General features: G+C 40.6%; 1 protein-coding gene across 16 annotated transcripts in view; it reads left to right on the top strand.

The window, feature by feature from the left end:
* Positions 1–10,676, top strand: part of DTNA (dystrobrevin alpha) — a 230,041-nt gene extending 219,365 nt beyond the window's left edge. For 15 of the 16 annotated variants that reach the window (XM_064507580.1, XM_064507579.1, XM_064507583.1 and 12 more), the window contains 2 exons: positions 156–288; positions 7,142–10,676. In XM_064507580.1, the coding sequence (XP_064363650.1) occupies positions 156–288; positions 7,142–7,297 (289 nt within the window). In that variant the 3' untranslated portion in view covers positions 7,298–10,676. Of the gene's footprint in view, positions 1–155; positions 289–1,847; positions 1,895–7,141 lie in introns of all 16 variants that reach the window. The other variant, XM_064507590.1, reaches the window with a different exon arrangement.
* Positions 10,677–18,464: the final 7,788 nt, after the last annotated feature.

The raw sequence follows: 18,464 nt of genomic DNA, 5'->3' as shown, positions 1-18,464 counted from the left end.
TTCGTGGATACCAGACCACTGGAGAGGGGATAGATTGACAGGAAAATAATTATTAGTGGAGCATCTGCTCCCCTCATAGCTTACAGGAAAGGGAAGTTTTATTCGCCCCAAACGTCATTCATCTCAGGAGGCTATTTATTAATAATTGTCTTTAGGGTTACAGAAGATGGAGACCCCTATGCCAGAGCAGATGATGAAAATTATGAGAATGACTCAGTCCGCCAGCTGGAGAACGAACTGAAGATGGAGGAATACCTGAAGCAGAAGCTGCAGGATGAGGCATACCAGGTGAGAAGAGGACACTGGCTGTCCATACATCTCCATATGTGAGAAACAATAATGTTGGTGATGTTAAGCTGAGTTTTTGTTATATGTAGATTTTTTTTTGCAGTAGTGAAAAGTATTCCTAATGGCTCCACTGTGAACTGAAGCTCAAGTACAGTCGGTGTGTCATTGTCATTGTCAGAACCTGGAAGGAGAGGAAAGGGTCTGAAATGTACTAAATCCCAGGGGACCAAGTATTCAACAAGTATCTAGTACACTGAAGCCTGGATACTTGTCATTAAACACCTCCTAAGGCAGTTTTCAAACAGCATTTGTTTAAGAGTCCAATAAAAACTACTTTGACAGAAGGGTTTGGCATTCTTTAAGTATCCTCTCCTTTCTGGTTAATGGTCTCTATTTCTGCCTGGCATAATGGACTATTGCCAGTTTTTTAGTTTTCTGACTTGGATCATCCTAATATAAAGATCATTATTTCTTATAATGTTACTAGTAATAGCAGTAGTTGGGCACACCCAGTTCGGTTTAAGGGAGCAGGTTTAAAGCAAGCAAAAATAAGTATTTCCCCACATGATGAATGATTAGAAGTTGGAACTCATCACTGTAAGGTACAGTACCTATCAAAAATATAAATCGGCTAAAAAAGGATTAAACAGATACTGAGAGATCAGGTGTATGGAAATGAAGTTCAAACCTTCTGGTCAGGAATTCTTTAAAGTACTGATTGCTGGGAGCTAACATGATGTAGCACTTTTTCCAGTAGTTTTTCTGTAGCATCTACCACTGGTCACTTTGGAAACAAGATTGGAAAGTGGGAGATTTCCATTTAGAATATCCCATTGAACGGTGGCCAGCTGAACTATTTTACGTTCAACCTCTGGAACTTATTACAAGCTTTTTACTATTCATACTCACAGGTACAGTGTGTTCCTCTGGATAGCCAAAAACAGCTGATGGCTCTAGCTATCATAATGCAACTGTCAGCTGAAAAAAACTGTGAGGAAGAACTCCTACTAAGGTTGCAGTATGGTAACCTCAGTAACAATATTTTACGTTATTAAATATCTCACTTTGTGTAAAAGCAGCACATTTAGAAAAACTTGTAGAGATAGTGCAGCATGGAAGACGGTTGGTCAAAACCCACTCTTGTTATTTCGTGTCACCTTATCTCCAAGCAAGATTTTCAAGCAAAACTCTAATTTAGTAAAGGATGAGCAGAACACTCAGGATGCACAAGGGAATCTGGGACAGGGAACCTCAAAGGAGGCTTCTTTTTCTCTCTTTTTTTGGAGCATGTTGCAAATAACAAGTATTTATACTAGAAAAAACACATGTAGTGCACAAGTCTAAATGCTAATGGTGCTTATCCTCCCACGTCTGCTAGCAGTTGCGTTCTTGGATGGATGTGTTGTATAATACACTTTTCATTGGGCTTATTTTCAGGGTCCACAATTGTTCTCTTTATTTCTAGGCTTGTGCATGGCTTTCTTCAGAATAATACACTGCCTGGCTGCTCACTGGCTTAATTTGTCATCTTCTTGTTTTCTATCCTTTGTTATCTACAGGTCAGTTTGCAAAGTTGAGTGCAATACCCTTCTCTCTCTCCTCTCAAGTAAGTATCAATATAATTTAGAAGAATGTTTGGAATGAATCCTCATAGTGTGTAGTTCACTTGCACTGCACGTCGTGCTTCCCGAGTATATGTGTAATGCTTTTTCTTTCTTCTTTTAACCTGTGTTAGGATGCCTGAACATCGCGAAATCATTTCTAGTAATACAAATGAAATGTAGTCATAGTCCTGAGGATTCTTGTTAGGGCACCACACTTTTTATCTTCTTCAACGATTAACCGTAGGAGGAGGAATGTGGGCTTTTCTTCTCTTGGGATGATAACAAATATATTAGCCAGTATGGAGAAAGCTTATATAGCAGTTAAGGAATTATATTACAATTCAGGAGGCCTGAGTTCAGCTCCTTACCTGCTTGAGTCTTCCTAGAATAATTGAAATAAATTAGTTCTGGTGAGATTCAGAACATCTACTCTAGCGTATAAAACAGGATTTAGGCAAGCATCGAAGAAAGCAATCCATGAGCTGCTGAACCTTAGAGGTGCTCTCATATGCATTGCAGAAGATTAAAGTGCCCTAATCCAAGGTGCAAGGCACCTAATTGCTCCCTAGGGTGTGGTAATCCAGACCAACAGCAATTTCCAACACCAGTGAACTCGGGACTTCATCTAGCCCTTATCCACAGAAACAGACTGTGTATTATCATATATTGTGATAAGTATGTCTGCACATGATTAGACAACAGTAAAGATTAGTCTTCTCAAGAGTCAGTCTGTTTTAAATACGGAAAACTAATGTATCTTGTGTATTTTATTTAGTACTAGCATAATAGTCTTAGAAAATTAAATCCATAATTGTTCATAAAGGCCACAATGCCTAAAGCAGTTTTGCGGTTAGGGGTGGGTTCTTTCTTGAAGCTGCCCAACTGCATCACATCACGAGGGGACTTTGAAACATGCATTGCTTTTACTTGGGAATCTTTGAGATGTACACAGAAGACTTTTACTTCTAAAATACTGTTATTTAACCAATAATGATAAGAATACTTTCAGTATTGTATTGCCTAGACGGTCATATAAGGCAAAAAGACAACTGACCTTTTTACCTCAGAACAATATCACCTGTGGGTTTATTAACAAAAAAGGTGGGGAAAATCAGATCAGTTCATTATAGTTTTATATGAGTAATATTGCCACAAATAGCCAGCCTCAGAGTTTTGTTCATTTCTTTATTTATCAGTCATGGGCAAATGGTGGTGATGGCATTTGTTTAAGGCTTTTTGTGTTCTATTTGCATTTTTAGAAAGTGCTACATACAATTCTCTGGAATTGATTTTGAAATAGCATCTAGTAGAAATACAACAAATTCTCAAGCAATCAAGTGGGTTCCAGTAATCTCTAAAATATATTTTAACCATGTTTTCAGTTTACTTTTTACAGTAGATGTATTTTAGTACCACTTGTTTTGATCTTAATGGAGTAAAAAAGTGAATCTGAGATTGTATTCAGCAAGCACTACGCAAATCTTGAAATTAGGAGAACATGCAACTTTGACATTATTTTACTTAAAAATAATCTGTATACCACTGATGGCAGTTGCTTTTCTGCCAAGGATGCCAATAGGAGCAGAAAGCCTCAATTTCTGGAAGTGGTTAAAAAAATTGTCATTTTCAATTAAGAGTTGTCCACTTGTGGACTTGCTCCCATGAGAAATGCAATTTCCTAGATTTCCTAAAGCAATGCTTTCTTAGTGCTGCCATAGCAACATTTTAGTTAGCCACATTCAGTTCATTCATATGAATTATTATAACAAAAAAGGAGGTGTGGAAAGCTAATAAAAGCCCAACCTAAAACATCCACTTGTAAAGGAGTACAGGGGAGTCTTTGTTAGAAGGTTTTTTCTGGATTTTTTAACTGAAATTAAATTTTCTCTATTATGACAAAAACATGTAATGACTACGGTTGAAGACTCAGTTCCATTCCTTCTCCAAAACCTCTCACTTACTCAAAATTTTGCTCAAAACAAATTCTTGTGGGCTTCTGTTGGGGGTTTTGGGGGGCAGGAGTGATAGTTTCCATTAAAAAGGTGACTAAATTGTTCTGTGTTGGAAAAGGTAGAAATTTCTCAAACACATAAAAGCCAGTCCTCCTAACTTTTGGATATGAACGCATTATTAAAAACTGACTATTTCTTGCAACTTCACTGTTTTTCCAGGACAGAAATCTTTTTGAGTAGCACAATAATGTTTCTTCTCATATTCCTGCTTTTCTCCAAAATCCCAAAATCCCTTTTCATGTTTTTACCGACAATGATTCTGATTGCCACAGTTCAGGTGAGAAAACCCATGGGTCTTGGGAGCTCATGGTGTCAGTGCAGTCTGCCTAGTATGTCTCTGTGGGAAGGGCTGTTTGTTTGGCCACGGGACACAGTGTGACAGATGATTTGTTAAAGGGCTGTGAAAACCCAATTGACCTACATTTCTGGGGTTTTTTCCGGGAAGGAAATAAGATTTTGGAGCTAGTATGCAATTCACTGACCACTGACATTTTCAGCTGTTCAGGCACTGCGGTTCACTCCTCGCACAGGCCTCATGCCAGCGCTCAGGCAATCGCAGACCTGCAGACATGATGGTTGGCAGGGATCCCTGGAGGTCACCTGGTCCAGTCTCCCACTTGAAACAGGACTAGCTCCACCATAAGACCGTATCAGCCATGGATTTGTCTGGCAAAGGCTTGAAAACGTTCATAGATGGAAGTTTCACCACCTCTCTGGGCAACCTGCTCCAGCGCCGTGTCACCTTCCTCATGAGTTTTTTTTCTGATGTCCAACCTGAACCTCCCAAAATGCAATTTGTGCTATTTGTCATTCTTGTATCCTCCAGCACTACCAAGATTTCGGCTTTGTTATCCTGGTAGCTACCATTCAAATAGCTGCTGACTGATCCTCCCCCTTGCCTCCTCTGCCTCAGCCTAAGCAAGCATAGTTTCCTCAGCCTCTTCTTCATAAAAGTCAGTGATGCTGTGCTGAAGAAGTCGGATACAGGCGCTAGGCAGAATCACATCTATAACGCATTCTCTACTGGCAAAACCAAATGATCCAGTGTCTTTTTTTTTGTTTTCTTAAGAAGTACATAAGAAAACAGCATTATGTGGACAATTCTATTTGAAAATAAGAAAAGGCTGACAGCACAGTAATTTTCCAAAATTTCTGCTACAGAATTCAGTCAGCTGTATTTTCTTTTTTCTCTTTTTCTTTCTACTTAAGTCCTCCTCTTCTTAGCATGTACCACAAAAGGTGCAAATGCACTGTGATCAAGTTAACTAGGATGAAGAAGCTTTTATTTTGTGAATTTAATTTTTAAATTATACAAATAGGGATTTTTTGGGAAATCACTGAATGATGAGTATCAAAGAAAAACAATTGGATTAAGCTGTAAATACTAAAGAGCCAAGAAACAGTCTTATGACATGACAAATCACTTGAATCTTGGAATTAATTCTGGCACTTCCAAATTGCTACAGTGAATCTAGAGTTCTGAGGTTCATTAGCACCCATTATTTCTTGTAAGAAAATCTTTCCATCCCATTGCTGGGTGTGGAAGAGAAAGAATCCTTGAGAGAATTTAGAATAACCCTCTCCACACTCAGCAAAGATAAGTAATTTATCCAGCAAGTTAGAAAAAGAACAGATATTTAGCAATACCATCTATGCATCTTAATGCATCCAGCATTTCACAAGCCAGTCTTATTTTGCTTTTGCAGCTTATAATGATACCATCAAGAAATATGAGATGTACCTATATTTACATACCCTTTAAGTTGATTAAATAAAAAAATCAGTGTCACACAGCTTAGAAATGACCTCTTCCATGCCTTTTATTTTCATGTTTTGGCTGAATTGTGAAGGGCCAAATGTTCCTTTGCTAAGATTTCCAAATTAGTTTGCAGACTTAACTGATGCAGATGCATGTCAGATTTTTAAAAAATACTTACTCAAATGTACCTCAGAATTTTTTGTTAACCTCTCGTTATATTTGCTCTGAATGTTTCCTTTTTATTTATCAATAAAATGTTAACGCTAGGTCTTTTTTAACTGCCTGACACAAGGAGATACTAAATTAAGATCATCATACCATAGATGTTGAAGGAATTTGATGGAAACATCTCTGCTTGAATAATTAATACAATCAAATAATGTCAGGAAGGAGAAGCAAGCTAAACTACCTGACCTTTCTTGATTCATCGGATTTAATTTAGCTCTTTTTTGCTAAAGCTATTTACATTTCATCTCTTGTCTTATAGACCAGGTTTACACCAGAAATGAGTAGAAGAGAATCTATGTCAGTAGAATTTGGTCTTTTCTATTGTTATCAGATCTCATGCAATACAAATTGGTTCTCTGTCTGAGATGGTTCAAGAGAAAAAGGATGAGCTCCTTAACTTTGAAAGGGTCAGATGTGCAAACAGGATGAGAAAACAGTGCCCCTAAGATGAATATTCCAAAAGAAAAGGTTTGCAATATTACCTCAATGTAAACCCTCACATACTTCTGAGAAAGAGCAGTAATTGTTTATCAAACATTTTCCATTACCAAATGGAGTCTCCAGTTCTAGAAACTGAAGATATTTTTTGATTCTTCAGGATATGGAAAAGCACCAAAGAGAAGCTGGTGCACCAGAAGATTAGGCTGTTTATGGGCTATAGCACCCAGAATTATTCTTTTAAGAAACTCAATTTCTTTTTAGACATACGAAGTAAAATATACCCAAGCATGTAAATTAAGGGTGAGACATTTACACCCGAGGCAAGGCTTATGGTGGGAAGATGGTGAGTGACTGCCGAGTAGTTGGACTTTCTGTGTTAAAGGGGAATAATCCATGGTTTGGCTACTAATAATCTATTTATAGACCAACTTGGAAGGCTGAAATAGAAGGGAAAGTGGGAACATCTGCAAATCTGTGTTAGTGCAGACCCAATTTGTGCAGTATCCTATGTGCAGAGCACAGAACAGTCTTCTCACCCATGCTAAGAGGACTTTCCAACTTCCCAAGTGCCCTGTAAATTTCAATTTACAGCTTAAATACCTAGGGCTCATCTAGGTAGAACGGCTTTTCCACTTTTTAATTTTTTTTTCAGGTGATAACTGAAAGAATTGGCCAGCTATTCTTTCTTCGTCTCAATAAAGCAGCACGCAGAGGCTTTACTCGCTCTATCAGTGTGCATAGGTGCACACAGTTGCGGCATCTTAAACCAGCACTCTTTGTAAAAAGTGTCCCTAAACATTTCTCAACAGGCAAGCTGCAGTCAGACAGACAACGAGAGCTACGTAAGAACTGATGATGAGGAGAGCTGCTTTCGGACAGATGATGAAGAAAACTTAGCTGCAAACTTCACAGAGGAATGGAACCAACAGGTGCAGCGTCTCTTGACAAAAAATTCAAATAACTAAGTTTTGAGGACTGTAGCACAGTACTTTTGTTCTAAGAGTTGTAGTTTGTAGATGTGTGTTTTGACAAAAAGACTTTTGTTTAAAGCTAACTTATATTAGCTACATCTGCTGTAACATGGCTCATTACCGGTGAAGAACACAGACTGAAGTATGTACTGCTGTTACAAATAATGGCAGTATTAATAACTCACATAAACCCTTTGCACATGATATTGAACCTGTTCAGTTTACAATGACAATACTGTTTATAGATAGAAATTTGATTTCTGAATACTTTGAGATTTTAGTAGATCGGTTTACTATACACTGTACATTTTTTCCACAGAAAAGATAAAAAGCTACAGTTATGCATTTAACACTGAATGATTATACTCCTGAGTGTATATATCTAGTAGCCCAAAAACAAAGTACCAGACTATATTTGCAATTTGTTTGCAAGTCTTTTAATAGACTTATACAAAATGTACTAAAATAATAATAATATAATTAATAATAATAATAAAAAGCCTCTCTAATTTAGGGCTAATGTGTAACTTAGGAATGTTTTCTTTCAAAATAATCTAACAAATCAGCCATAGAAGTTAGTGTAAATATTTTTTTTTCCAAATAGATATCATATACAAAAGGTGACATTCAAATGATATAGAATCTAGTTTTTAAATCAGCACAGATCTTCTTAAAACTGTGAACTATGTTTTGAAATACTCGTTGCTAAAGCTGTTTATAAACCACAGGTGCCATAAGATCCCTGAACTGACTGATGTTATGTATAATCTTCCATGGTATTGTTTCATTGATGTTTTAGCTTTAGTAAGCATGTGTTCAACAAATCGGCTCTTTCCATTCCCCTGCTCCTCTGACTCCCCACTTCATTATGTTATTTTTGAGGCCTTCAGCTTTAAATGTACAGGCTTAAAGTGCGCTTGCGACTATTTTCTTTTTATTTCCGAATGTGTATTGCCTTAGCCAGCCACCAGATGTTCTGCATGCACTCTTGGAAATGTGTAGTGAGACTGTCTTTCAGAGCTGGATGGAGAATTAGCTATCAGTGAAAAGCACAAGAATAGCGGTGGATTTTTTTGAAAGAACAGGCATACAGTTGCAGAATTGAAGTTTTGTCCATTTTAGTAACTTTTGAGCATAACAGAATTTCTGGAGAAAGGGGACTAATCTGGCCATTTTGGATTTTGAAGTGAGCCTGCTAGCTAAAAGGTGTTTGCCCTGCTGTCACTACAGATCTGCAGGTAGTTCTGAGCAGGGATTGACACAAAATAGCTGGAATATCCTCCACGCAGGATATTGCTTGGAAATTAAGATCACACCTGCACTGCCGTGCAGCGAAATTAGAGCTGGTCCAGGTACATTAGAGCTAGAATTAGAGCTAGTCCAGGAGCAGGACAGCAACAGCAGTGAAATGTTATGTGCTGGCTGCGCAGCCCTATTGAGAAGCACAGTATGTTACCTTGGGACCACCTCTGTGCTAAGGTTATATTACTACGCCAACAGAATAATACGGCTTCCAGTATCTGGCTACCCTGAAGTGACACTGTCTAGCAGCCCTGAAAACACTAGTGTTGCGTACAGATATTCCACCAGCACAGTCTGCCTACAGTAAGTGATGAGATACTCATCTAAAGCAGGTTAAAATGTGTTGGTCTGTCCTGTGTTTCATGGTTACATACATCTTAGGATGTATGCTGCCGTATTTACATTAGATTGCTATGTAGCTCAACCCAGTAATTTCACTTGCCATTTGCATGCATTCTCTAGGCTCTTGACTGTTTCCCTGGGCACTATGTGTTAGGGAATGAATATCTGTATGAAAGAGCTACCATTTTTCACTTTCATATTGTATTATTACTTATGCAGGTCTCTTGTCCACATCTCCATGCATATCTAGACATGGTCTCAGACATCCAAATTGATACTAAAGCATCCAGATATCTTCACATAAGCTTTTCATTCTTGCAATCACTGGTCCTTGCTTCTGGGGTATGTGCCATCCTGGCAAGGCAGGCACCATACCCTCTGATGCCCTCTCCTACAACCTCCTCTCAGGAATGAGTGAGCCTCCACTAGTGCCTAGCACTCCACATTAAAACTCCTCCAGTGAAGTCATAGATGTGGCTGTCAGCTCAGGATTCCAGTCAAGCATTTCCTGAACAAAGATGAAAAAAAAAAGCTAGAACACAGCTACATGCAAAGGCTGACTAATTCAACTCATGTCATGTTTAACTGTACCCAAAGTAATATCTCCCTTCCATCATCCTAATGTCTGTGTGCTCATTATCGCTATGCTTAAAATAGATGCAATAGAATAAATAAATCCATTGCAAGGGCTTCTGGACTAGGAGTAATGAAAAAAGTTGACAGATCAAGTGCTTTTCTCTCAGGCTGGGGTAAGCAAGGTACTTCACAGCAAAGATCTAGGTCCCTTATGCCCTGGAGCTCTGAGATGAAGCACCTCTTACTCGGCTCTCCAAATATCTATTTTAAGCATTTTCCAACTGTTCAGCTGGCTGCATTTTAGCCCAGCTGATCTTTGTCTGCTTGTTGCATATTATTTTGGTTGTGGTTTGCGGTCATTGAAACAGTTACAGAAGAGGTCCCGGGTGTAGGCCTTTTCTTAACTACAAATGGCTCACCACAGCAGTCAAAACTCCGAGTGGTTTACTGTCACTGGAGGGAAATCAGTGGTTTGGAATCAGGAGACAGGGATGTGAAGATGGATAGGGTTCTTGAATGTCCAAAGCGAAGGTGGAGAATGGGTTGTCTGTAAGTAGTAATGTTAACTAAACTGCATTAAAAGGTATGTGGCCTTTGTTGTGATATAATATGTATTTTCTTATATGCATGAGCCAAATTGTTACATCATAATTTATCATAAATGTGTCTGCCTTTACTTTTGGTCATCTTCTCCCATCCTTATTGGTTCTTGGCAATTACTGTAGATAGACCTTGTAAATATTGCAACCTCAGGTTGCTGTAATCACATTGGTTCAATTCAGCAGACGGAGCTGTGAACAACAAGCAGTCCACTGTGTCCTGAAGACAAAGGGCATTTTTACCTTTGAACCAAAAGAAAAATGTATGAAGAGTTACATCTTGAGGCTACTAACTGTAAGACATTTTTAAAACTACTGTACTTGACACCACTTGAGACAGATACAGAGACACAAAAGATGTCACAATATTCATTGGTATTGTAACAGAACTGCTATTGTATGGGTTTTTTTGTATTGCTGTTAAGTATTGTTTTGTGTGTGTGTGTTGGAACCTACTGGGGACATGTTATATTTTGAAGTGATTAAACTATTTAATTGTGTGTCTATATTTTGGAATGGAATTATTTCTTCATTAAAAAGATTTTTAAAAGTAATTTATGGAGTATTGCATTTGTGGCTTATCTTGGTTTCGATATTCCTGTTCTGTGGAGCCAGAGCACCATGTTTTTCAAAAGAAAGGAAAATGTTTCCCTATGGTATAGCAAGCAGCCTTTGCTTTGCCCACATTTTTTCCTCCTCCACCTCCACAAAAGAGAACTCCTTCCACTGCTTTCCCCAGCACTTCAAGCATGGGATTGAGCGATGCCTGCTTTCAAATGGCCCAAGCAGTTTTCTTCTTTCTTCCTATCTTAATTCTCTGCAGCTTCACAACCTGCAATGAACTGTCCCTGCCTGTAAAACATCTCGCTTTCCGTTCACTTAACGGCAGTAAAAATTACCATAAGCAGAGGCATCGGGGGACTTGTCCCCAGAAAGCCAAACCAAAGCCTCATCAGCAATACCATTATTTTTCTTACCTGCTGTGCTTGGTCTGTCCCTGGAAGGCACAACAGTTTGGAACATGGGCATTTTAATGGCCTTATCATACACCGTTCACACATTATCTTTTATTGCAAGCGGACTTAAAGTTTGTATTTTTCCAGTTATACTTTGTAGACAATGTCTCTCCTTATCATGTGCTGATGTTTACAACTGACTGCTAACCTGAAAGAGCACAGAGTTGAAAAGGGAGGTGAAGAACTGCTACCTAAAGCAGCAAGTTGACACTGTGGTGGTGGGCTGAACTGGTAGTCCTCAGGGAAATGTTTCAATCCTTCAACAGCAAGAGTATCCTTACCTTCCAGCCCCCAGGACAAATACACTTTGGGCTAAACAGTCTTGGGATCTACTCCTCCCTGCACCCAGGCACAGCAAACGCTGCGGGGAGGCAACTGGGGCGATGCTTTTTGTGCCCATGGTGCCCCGGGTCCTCCCCCATGCAGTTCGTCACGGGTATGCTGTAGACTTGTAACAGCAGCACATAAAGTACATAAAACCCAGTCTACTGCCTCCTCTCGCAAAGCTGACTGCTGTGGTAACCTATAAATCACCAGGGTTTATTTGTCCTAATTCTGTCTAGATGGAGATATTCTTCAATAAAGACAATCATTTTACGTTGTAAATTATTTGCCAGATATGCTGAACCTTGCCTCCACAATCCCAGTCCAAATCCATATCCACAAATTGTAATATATGATGACATATCATCAGCTCACGAGGATAATTCTGTTTTATCCTTGTATAATCCCAAATTGCTGTATTTCCTCCTGACCCACAGTCAACTGATGGCCATTTGGGAACAGAGAAGCCAGTGGTAACTAATTTGTAGGCAAAGGCTGTTTTCCTATTTGCTTCTCAGTTACTCTAGCTACCTTCTGTTCCCCACAGGAAAAACAGACTCATGCAGGAAGGAATAAATTAATTTTATTTGAAAAAAAATGAAGTTGTCTTTATATCTGGGAAGCTGGCACCTTGGCTGCATCAGCGCTGAATTGCATGACTGAAAGTGTCTGGGACTTTCTAATAGCTACACAAATAATAAAAATAAAGCTTTCTAAAAGCTACGTAAACGCTAAATAAAAGTTTTATTCAGCAGTACACGAATCTCTGGCCACTCTTCTAAAGTTTGCTGCAAAGGCCTGTTACCTAGCAGTTGCATATTTCCTTGCAAGCCGCCCTTCCGCCTGGGCAAGACATTTGGAGGCTGTAGAAGAATACGGCAGGAATATGAAGCTGAGCCTATCAGCTCAGAAATAGGTTAAACGGGTAGGAAAGGCAATCTGATCTATCGTTCCAGATGAAGAAATGTATTGAAGAATTTCATGGGCTTCAAGATCCTCTTATCTAAAACCCCACATAATCCACTGATGAAAGATTCTCCCTTGTTTTCTCCTGAATGGCTGCGGCACACTCGGCCAGCTGCGGATTAGCACTGATACACTACCCGGCAAGGGCAGCACCAGCACGCGTCCGGTTGCAAAGGAAAAAGCCACGGAATTAGGCTGTGGCTCTCCCGGGCTTCCCGCTCCCCCGCAAGAATTACCAGCTAATGGCTCCCTGTGACAAACAGATCCCCAGGCTGGAAAAAGCCTGTTTTTAATGGCCCACAAGTCTGGTACTCTCTAGAAAAAGCTGGTTTGGGGACGTGACCTCCCAGGACAAGATAAAGGTCCTGGAAATGTAATTAGCTGGTGCCTAGTCAAAGAAGTGGAGGAAGTTCATCTATTCAGGATTTGGGAAGAGTGTCTTTTCCAATCGATTTGGCGAAACGAAGCTAAGCATTGAAGGTGATTTCATTAAAAAAGAGGGAGGGGGATGTGGACAACCTGACTACAGAATGAAGGGGAGGAAGGGCAAGGACAGCGGGAACTGGTCGTATAGTGATTTATCTGAGGAAGGAAAGTGGAAAGAAGATGGACCGTGCAGCTGAATCAGAAGGTCAATACATGGTGGACAGAAAATGTTGAAGAGAAATAACAAGGGAATCGTGCAGTCACATCAGGTAAACGTTGAGGCAAGATGACTAATACAGCTTGAAGATAATAATGACTAGAAAACAGGCAGTGAGAAAGAGCAGGTGCTTTTGTGTGTCTTAAAAGGAAATGCAGGAGCTCATGCAATGTTTTGTCATTGGCATGCAGTATTATAAAATGTAGCTTGCTAATTCAATATAACATAATTTACCACTAACAAATTAATTTCCTCATGACTTACTATTTTACATAACACTCAGCAGTGGCCAGATGGCAGATGTGTTAGGCCTGCTGCTTGTTATGCTAATCGTCATCCGTAAAGGCCTCCCAGTTAACGGTTGCTTCTCCTCTGCTTGTCACGTCCCAGCACTGTGCGCAGCCTGCAGATCTGGGGGAAAGAGGCATCCTGTGAGTCTCTGTGTTGACTGGCTTTCATATTACTGCTTGGCTCAGGTTTGGGCCCTTTTGGCACATTCATATACAAAAAAGCTACGGGTCAAAATGGTTTCTAATGTGCAGATGTGAAAGAGTGTACCTACATTTTCAAGCTTTTTGTCTTCACATTCCCCACGTCATTGAAAAAATCTCTCCTTGCTTCTGTTCGGGGAGCAAAATCTTTCTGCTCCTCTGCCTTTGACTTCGTGCACATCGGTATGATTGCAAGATGTTGTTGCCTGCCTGCAAAAGTGTTTATCCTTCTATTTTTGCTGTTGTTCCAGTTTCACATCAGGGTCAAGCTGAATTTGCTTGACACCCTTTGGACGGGAGGTAGCCACGGTGCACACTGTGCTGCGGGGGGCTTCACTGCTCACGTAAGAAGTACAGTTCTCCTCCTCGCTGCATGTGTGTGTCTCTGCTCGCCTTTCAGAGCTGCTCCACTTCGTAAAATATTCATCGTGGATAAGAAAGATGGGCTTTGTCCCTGCGACGGTCAGGGTGTGCATATGTTGTGAGCGCTTGGTTCAATCCCTGCTCTGCAGCAAGGCTGGAAACGGGTTCCCTGGTGCCCAGGTGCTGGAAACAGGCTCCCTGGTGCCCAGGTGGTGCCTCCTTAGGCTGGAGCGTCTCTTGCATGGGGGTGCCTCGCTCAGATCAGAAAGGCTCTTTTGGACACCCAAAACTCTCTCCCCAAATGTTTCACAAAAAACATTTGGACCGACCCTGCCTGCCCTGCCACGTGAAAGTGTCTCTCCTCCCATATCCACAATGCTGCCTGGTCTGATTACACTAGAGTCTAGCTTTTTTGTTTTTGATGTTACTTCTTAGAGCACTATAAGCCCTCCATGATATTGTGCACATAACACTGCTGATACCAATAGAAATTATGTACTTAGCAAGCACTGAAGCTCCAGGCTTTTCTCTCAGCACTTCTTTTAAGTCTTCCCTCATGTGAAGACAGAAGAGCTTATAGACCCTCTAAAATGAAGTTTTCATCACCGTACATACTAAGTAGGTGCAACTACACTCAGAAACCCTCTAGATCCACCTTGGCTCTGCTTGGACCTGAAAAAACACCCTCGTACACCCTCTACAAAGACAGCAAAGTAGTATTTTTAAACGGTATTATGTGCTCTCCGAATTGGTTTTACTTCTGCTACCTAGAAACGTGTGCCCTCTCTTACCTAATTTGCCTCGAAAGCCAAAACCTCCCTCAGCTTGAAGTGCCCCGGCAGGCTGAAGGACTGCAGTCTGTTTGTGCCAGCTGAAAGGCTGCTGGCAGAGCTAGCGCACAGCGTAATTAATACTCAAGGGAGCCCCGCTTCTAGGGAAGCCTCTCGTCAGTGACTCCGAGTCACGTGTCTGTTTGAGGACACTTCAGTAGAAGGATATTTTATGCTGCACACTGCATCTAAGTTCTCACAAATTAATTGTTTTCATGTAAAAATGTAAAAAGAAGGAATGCAGAACTATTTTCTAAGGTCACAATTGTGAGAAATGTATGCAGAAAGACACCAGTTAGCCAATTAAAAATTATGTTTATAAAGGCTATACACAGTCAGCACAGCTCTAGCATCAGTTGTGGCATTTTCTGACAACAGATAATCAACAGGAAAATTAACTACTTTTGGCTGTAAGTTAAGGTTGGAAAGGCTGATAGCACCTGCACGACTGGAAGCTGAAAAATGAAACCGCGTTATGTTTAGTTGGGGATCCACCCCTTAACCTAAAGGGAGCAAAACTGGAGGACTAAAAACAAATGCAAACCAGATTACGGTTTAAGTAGCTATTCAGTGGCCAGCTACTGCTCTTCTTTGGAAGCAGTTTGTTGTTGCCCTTAGGTGTTGCACTGCTGGTAGCGATGCAGCTCCCGGGCTGCAATAACACTGCTGAGCGGCGGGCGGTTTCCCTGCCGCGTGACGCAGCAGGCTCCCTCCTGCTCCGGCTGTGCCATTAGGTACAGCGGCATTACAGCAGGCAGGAGTTTGCCCTAATAGCTCTCTTGAGCTGATAGCAAGGCTGCATCTGGTCAGCCCTTTAATAAAATGTGATGAATAACCACAGGGTGTTTCCTCTGGCAGCTGAAACCTTTTCCGAGATGGGAATCATTTTCGTGTCTTCAGCTACGTAACAGATGAGACAGCAGGACTAATGGTCCTCTCTGGAAAGTATGACCCAGCCTAATTCGGGGAGGAGGTTTTATAGTGGACCATCTAATAGTTTGCAGAACAAGCGCCCGTCCAGCGGGTCCTCCCCCGACCCCTCCCTGCCAGCTGGGCAGCCACCACTGACAGCCGCACAGCAGTAGTCACTAAACTCCTTCGAAGTCCTGCCAGTCCTCAGCTTCAGCATGCACTTCGTCTCTCCGCGCGATAGGGAATACAAAGCTGGTTCCTCTCAGTCACGAGTGCTGTGAGTGTGTTTAAACTAAAAACATTCTAGTTGAATCTGAAAAAAATAATGGTATTTATTCTCTCACCTCTGAACGTAAAGCTTGGCCAGTAGACCAACGCATTAAAAAATCCTGTGAAAGGCTGGGCTTTGATTCTGCTGAGTGTTTTTGTCGTATGCTGTTGCCTAGGTATCCATATTTAAAATGCAGGGGCTTGTTTCTGGGAGTTATGAGCTGTAAGAATAAACAAATTCTTTAAAAGATACAAAAGAGAAGGCAAATCAAATTTGGTCTGTTATACTTACTTTGCTGTGCCGATTTGGTCATTTGTTGCCATCGATGGCCTGGAAACGTAGACACCCAGCAAAAGCATTTCTCTTAGGCACTTCAGCTAGTTTTGTGTGTCTACCTCTATTCAATCCCTGACACAGACAGCCACATGCATTCATACGCTGGTGAGTTTATTCTTGTTGTGTTAAGCAAGAAATGTCATTGCATCTCTATTTCAGACTATAGGATGAGTAAGGTGTTTTTAGAGATTATCCTGCCCTGTGTGCATGGATCGTGTTGTTATCATGTTAATTGTAAGGGGAAGTGCACCTATTAATTGCGTTTGAGACCAGCCCTCTGCACAGCAAAGGAGAGAGACCTAACGGCAGCCTCCCGGCGCAATGCCAGCCATCCCCTGTCAAAGACGGTACTGGTTCGGACCTGATGAAACATTTTTCCTCTATACAGCTTATATCTCAAGCTCTGGGACCAGCTCTGCTTTTGTGGCACTTTGCAACATTTTGTGGATTTGGGAGATGCCACTGGCCTGAGACCCCTGGCTTCACTGCACAGTGGCCACAAAACCCTCTGGCCTTGCTTTTGTATTTTCAGGGTATTTGTATTTTCAGGTGCTGCGATGAATGCTGGGGCCCCACCACACTGCACACAGGCAGGTGTTATTCTGCTCTGGGTACGCTCCAGATGGAGAAGAAAAACACATGAAGAAAGTATAAAAATAAGGGGTAACAAGGATGTTCATCTGATGACATGAAGTGTCAGTCGGTGGGACTAATGGGCTTCAAGCAAGAGACCTGAATAGGCAGTAGCTGTGTAGAATACCAGCAATATACACTTGTCCATTAGCCTCATTTGACTGAAGCAGTGCAGCTTTTCTGACCAAGAAAGAATTTTTTTGAAGGGCACATTAATAGTGAAAATATTTATTTTTTTATGGCCTACACATGCATTTCATTGCCATTTAGTAAAACCAAAACTGTAACTCCAGGGAAATTTTTTTCAATACGTGTTATAACTACAGAGATATATAAGCCAGCTCTGGAATTTCTGGGCTCAATTCTGGAAAGCTTATCCCGACCCAACGCTCCTCTTCTTACTACAGAGGCATGTAGGTGTGGCTCTAGCTGCGCAGACGTAATCGTGCTCGTGCAGCTCCAGAACTGACAGCTAAATCGCTGCTCCAGAATACTGCAGAACAAAGCTGAAATGTAAGTGTTGCAGCTTGATCTGATGGAACAGCAATTCGAAAAGACAAATTGTTATGTAAATTCCATTTGGAAATCATTAGCAAGAGTGACACTGTAGAACAGAATCTTTTTCTTTTCTTTTTTTTTTTTCTTTCTTTCTTTCTTTTTTTTTTTTTTTTTAGAGATTTCACCCTGTTACAACTTCATGGTGACACTAATGTAAATAAATGGCAGGTATTTGAAATATTCTCAGTGGAGTAGACAAGTTTTTGAAGATAAGCCTTTCTCATACCATGCAGTCCTAAAAGAGGTCTCACATATCTTTATAATCCAACACTGACTGAAAGGGCGGTTTCTTTCCCCTGTAAAGTTGCAAAATTGTTCTTGAAGCATTTGTTTTGAGCAGAAAGTTGGCACTGGTCGTAAATGAAGTCACACTGTGGGAATTAAAGATACCCGCTCTGGCAAGTGCTAGTCTACAGGTTGCTCTCTCCAGTGCCGTTCCTTTTATATCTGCTGCCTCAAATCATGTAAGATCTGAAATGGGCATGAAAGATCTGAATGAAAAGGGCATGTAAGATCTGAAAGATCTGAAATCTCATACAACCTACAATCTGTGAAGATGGGTTGCTAAATATGTTACCAAATACATCACATGAAGCTTCATGCAAGAAGTAGTCTCTCTCATATGTGAGACTTCATTCCTATGCATATCTTTCACAGTTCCAAGAACACATGTACCTTCAAACTATAGCTAGATATGTATTGTCTTCCTTATACTACTTGTTGTGCTTATCAACAGGGAGTAAACTTTCCTGCTTAGTTGTAGTTAGCATTACTTATACCTACTGACATTATGTATTCTTGCTTACATGTGTCATATGTAAATACCAGGAAAAATTAATTAATGCAAATCCACTCCTCATGGAAGAATATAGGCCTGAACCATTATTGCCTGATGAAAAAGTTAAAACTCTTATTTTCAGAAGCACAGGAGCAAGGCTGATATGAAAATCTGTTATGTTGTAAAATATGTGGTAAAAAAAAAAGCTTCAAGTTTTCATT

This window comes from Dromaius novaehollandiae, chromosome 2, assembly GCF_036370855.1.
Source record: "Dromaius novaehollandiae isolate bDroNov1 chromosome 2, bDroNov1.hap1, whole genome shotgun sequence".
NCBI classification, from domain to species: Eukaryota; Metazoa; Chordata; class Aves; order Casuariiformes; family Dromaiidae; genus Dromaius; species Dromaius novaehollandiae.
This window is presented reverse-complemented; position numbering and strand designations above follow the sequence as displayed.